The sequence below is a fragment of the Manduca sexta genome, unplaced genomic scaffold (assembly GCF_014839805.1).
Source record: "Manduca sexta isolate Smith_Timp_Sample1 unplaced genomic scaffold, JHU_Msex_v1.0 HiC_scaffold_2104, whole genome shotgun sequence".
Lineage (NCBI taxonomy): Eukaryota > Metazoa > Arthropoda > Insecta > Lepidoptera > Sphingidae > Manduca > Manduca sexta.
Genome location: NW_023593035.1, coordinates 2,136 through 5,543, shown reverse-complemented (window position 1 = coordinate 5,543; position 3,408 = coordinate 2,136). Strand labels below are relative to the sequence as shown.

General features: G+C 35.6%; 1 protein-coding gene across 1 annotated transcript; it reads left to right on the top strand.

The window, feature by feature from the left end:
- Positions 1–2,565: 2,565 nt before the first annotated feature.
- On the top strand, positions 2,566–3,059 carry LOC119191915 (homeotic protein distal-less-like; the record flags this gene model as incomplete). The annotated part of the gene is made up of 1 exon (XM_037445775.1): positions 2,566–3,059. A coding segment is annotated over one exon (494 nt), but the record flags the coding sequence as incomplete, so codon positions are not given.
- Positions 3,060–3,408: the final 349 nt, after the last annotated feature.

The window sequence follows — 3,408 nt, the reverse complement described above, 5'->3', positions numbered from 1 at the left end:
TTATTTAAATATGTTCAGCAATTATTCCCCATTTTTTTCATAAAACGGTACCTATTACCTACTAATATCTTCACAAACGTTTTCGTTAAAATATTATAAAAGATTTAAAAAATTATTCCATTTCCAAATGACATATTCAGTATCATTGATCTGTTATAGCATTATTGATTAAAAGGAATAATTCAATATGTCTATCATGATTAAATTTCATTAAATAATCTACATCACTGAAATCAATCAATTTCCAAAAACAATTAACAATATAAATACAAACCCTTTCAATCACCAAGGAACCTTAAAAAGGCTGACCGTAAGACAGAGATAGACATACACCTCACCAGAAGTGTGAACGAGACAAATGCCAGTAATTAACACAAAGAGCTTGCCGAAAAGTATATTTTTTAGTTTCAGACCAGGGTCATTTCTTTTATGTCCCGCCGTTTGTGAGAAACCGGGGAATACTATATCCAATTAGTTTTTTCTAATGAACTGTACTATAAAGTTGTAACGTGGTAAAATGAATTGATTCCGTGAAACAATTAAAAATAGATGCTCATGTGGGGTAGCGGGAGAGACGAGGGACTTCGGATGCTGTGTTCCTTTGTGGTCAAGCTGGATATTGATAAACTAACAGAGCCAAGGAAGCAAATTGAAAAGTAGACTGAATAATAAATATGGATTGAAATGATCATTAATTTATGGCTGGTAGTTGAATTTAAATTTTGTAACATATATGGCGATAGGCTCGCCCCGTATTATATTTTGGTACAGAATATGTACGTAAGTGGATTCATCAGATGCCTACCCCTTCGAAGATTAAAGGAGTGAGTGTACTTCAATTAGTTGATGTGATTGATTGTGACCGAAATTCAAATAAATCTTCTGATATTTGTGTGATGGCTATTCCCTAATATCTTTTGGAGCGCAGTTCGTTATAATATTCAGCATAGCTGATCTAGTCGGTGACGTAATCTAGCAGGAAGGTATCAATTTAAACGAGCATCTATTTGGGATAACTTCCGTCTATAGCTTGAGCGCTGTTGGAATGAATCTTTGGGGACGTCTATAAAATCTAAATGAGTTAGGAAGATTGTGTATTCTTCGTCGTAATCTCTAAGACATCCGTCCACATAGACGTGCTAAGTAGTTGTTCAAAAGAACTTATGTTCAATGTCTTTTTCTGCCTCCAAGTGGCAGTGTGTAGTCACTGTTGTGTTCCGGTTTTAAAGACATTGTAGCTAGTGTAACTACTGGACATAATGAGACTTAACATCTCATGTCTCAGGATGACGAGCGCAGTAGAATACCCAACAATACTTTATTCATGGTGTTGGATGGTGTTTCTACTGTTTATGGGCGGTTTTATCGCACTTTTTTTCAAACATTGCAATTTGAAAAATGAACATAACTTTTACCGTATCAACCTTCTCTGTCAATCACTGGGCAAACATTCAAGTGACTTAGGAATCGAACGCAGATTTATCTACAGTCCTTAAATAGAATTCATATTCAGTAGCTACAATAAAAATACTCCAAAGACCAACAATCCGAAGCGACAACGCATTCCGTAAAGCGACACGAGCGGATCAACTTGACCGGTTAAGGCGACTGATTGATTCAATTAGCCGTGACGGGGTCTAAATTGTTTCCAGAAAACCTACAATACAATGTGACCTCCGTTGACCCTGTGGGAGTGGGCGGCAGTTTTGAACTTGCACTGTGCCGCGGGTTTGGTTCTGTGAGGTTTTTGGATATTGGAAAGCTAGGTTGTGGATCAGGAAATGTTTGAGTTCAATGTTGCCAGACTGTAAATTTATCAGAAATGTTCTCTAGTGTGTCATATAAAAACAAAAAAAAAATATTACATCTTATTTAATCTTAATGTTTTATTATCGTAATATCACAGATAACCTTGCTTTTTATGACGTCATTAAGTTCATAAGAAGTATACATAAAAAAATGTTATATTATAATATTTAATTATAATATGAAGTGATGAAAAGATTTATTTAAAAAAATGCATAACATAACCAAACTTCTAATATATCTGTTCTAATTTTAAATTTCGTAGCTATAAAAACTCACATATAGATATTTTTAAACGCATATATGTTTTATAGGTCTTTTAAAACCGTTATGCGTGATTGGATAGCCTGAGCGTGTTACCACAGATTTCTCGGAAAGCAATATTTTTTCAATGTTTTCTTAATTGTTTATTGTAAAAAATGTATGATTTAGTTCTTACTAAATGTATGAGGAAAAATATTTTGATGTGGCAAGATTTATTCAGCATTGCAATATAGAAATCTCGTAGCTGTTATTTTTTAGTTTTATTAATATCAATATTATCATAGAAATTTAATATTGAATGTAATTAAATAAAATGAATACATAATATAGTTTCTTTTACTACAGCACTCAATTTCGTTGCTTCTTAATTCAAAGCGTAGTATAAACCCACTATATCTTAATAATTTTAACATTAAAATAAGAACATTATTATACAAAAAAAAATATTATATTTAGTGGAAGAAAAATAAACTAAATATCATTTCTTTGTTTCAGGCTACACCAGCGGCCGAAATTTCAACAGAGCGTACAAAACCCTCAAAATTACCCGAATTCAATCCCCAAACAACAAACCCGGCACGCTGAGTTTCACAGATCCGTTCGGGCCTCCCCAGTCCGCAGATGGGGGCCCGTCTACTCCCCAACCGGCAATGACCTCCCAGGACGCGCTCGACCACCAGCACCACCACCTCACCGGGTCCCAGACCCCCCATGACATATCGTCAGCTAATTCCACCCCCACTAATGTGTCGTCGAAGTCAGCCTTCATTGAGCTTCAGCAGCATGGGTACGGACCCTTTAAGGGCGGGTACCAGCACCCCCACCATTTTGGCAGTCCTGGTGGTCAGCAGAATCCTCATGAGGCGTCAGGGTTCCCAAGTCCTAGGTCGTTAGGGTATCCTTTCCCTCCCATGCATCAGAACACGTATGGGTACCACTTAGGATCGTACGCTCCTCAGTGCGCGAGTCCACCAAAAGATGGTAAGTAGTCTTTTCGTTTTTCCCAAAACTTTTGTACTCAAAATATGTCACTGAATATTGGCAAAATAATACTAACATACGTAGGGTTAAAGTAGCTTTTGTTTATTATCTATGTAAAAAGTTGAAGTAAACCATAAAATAGCATGTAATGGTTATTTTTAGCCAATTTTTCTATTGTGATGGCGCTGAATGATGAAAACTGCATCGAAATCTGTTCAGCTGTTTTTCGACGACATTCAATATATAAGACTCTAACAAACTCCTTTTTGATCAAATATGTAGATAGGTGGCTATTCGTATATTCGTTATAAGAATTACAAATTCTATATTTAAATATTCAACCTCTTTCCACGTTTG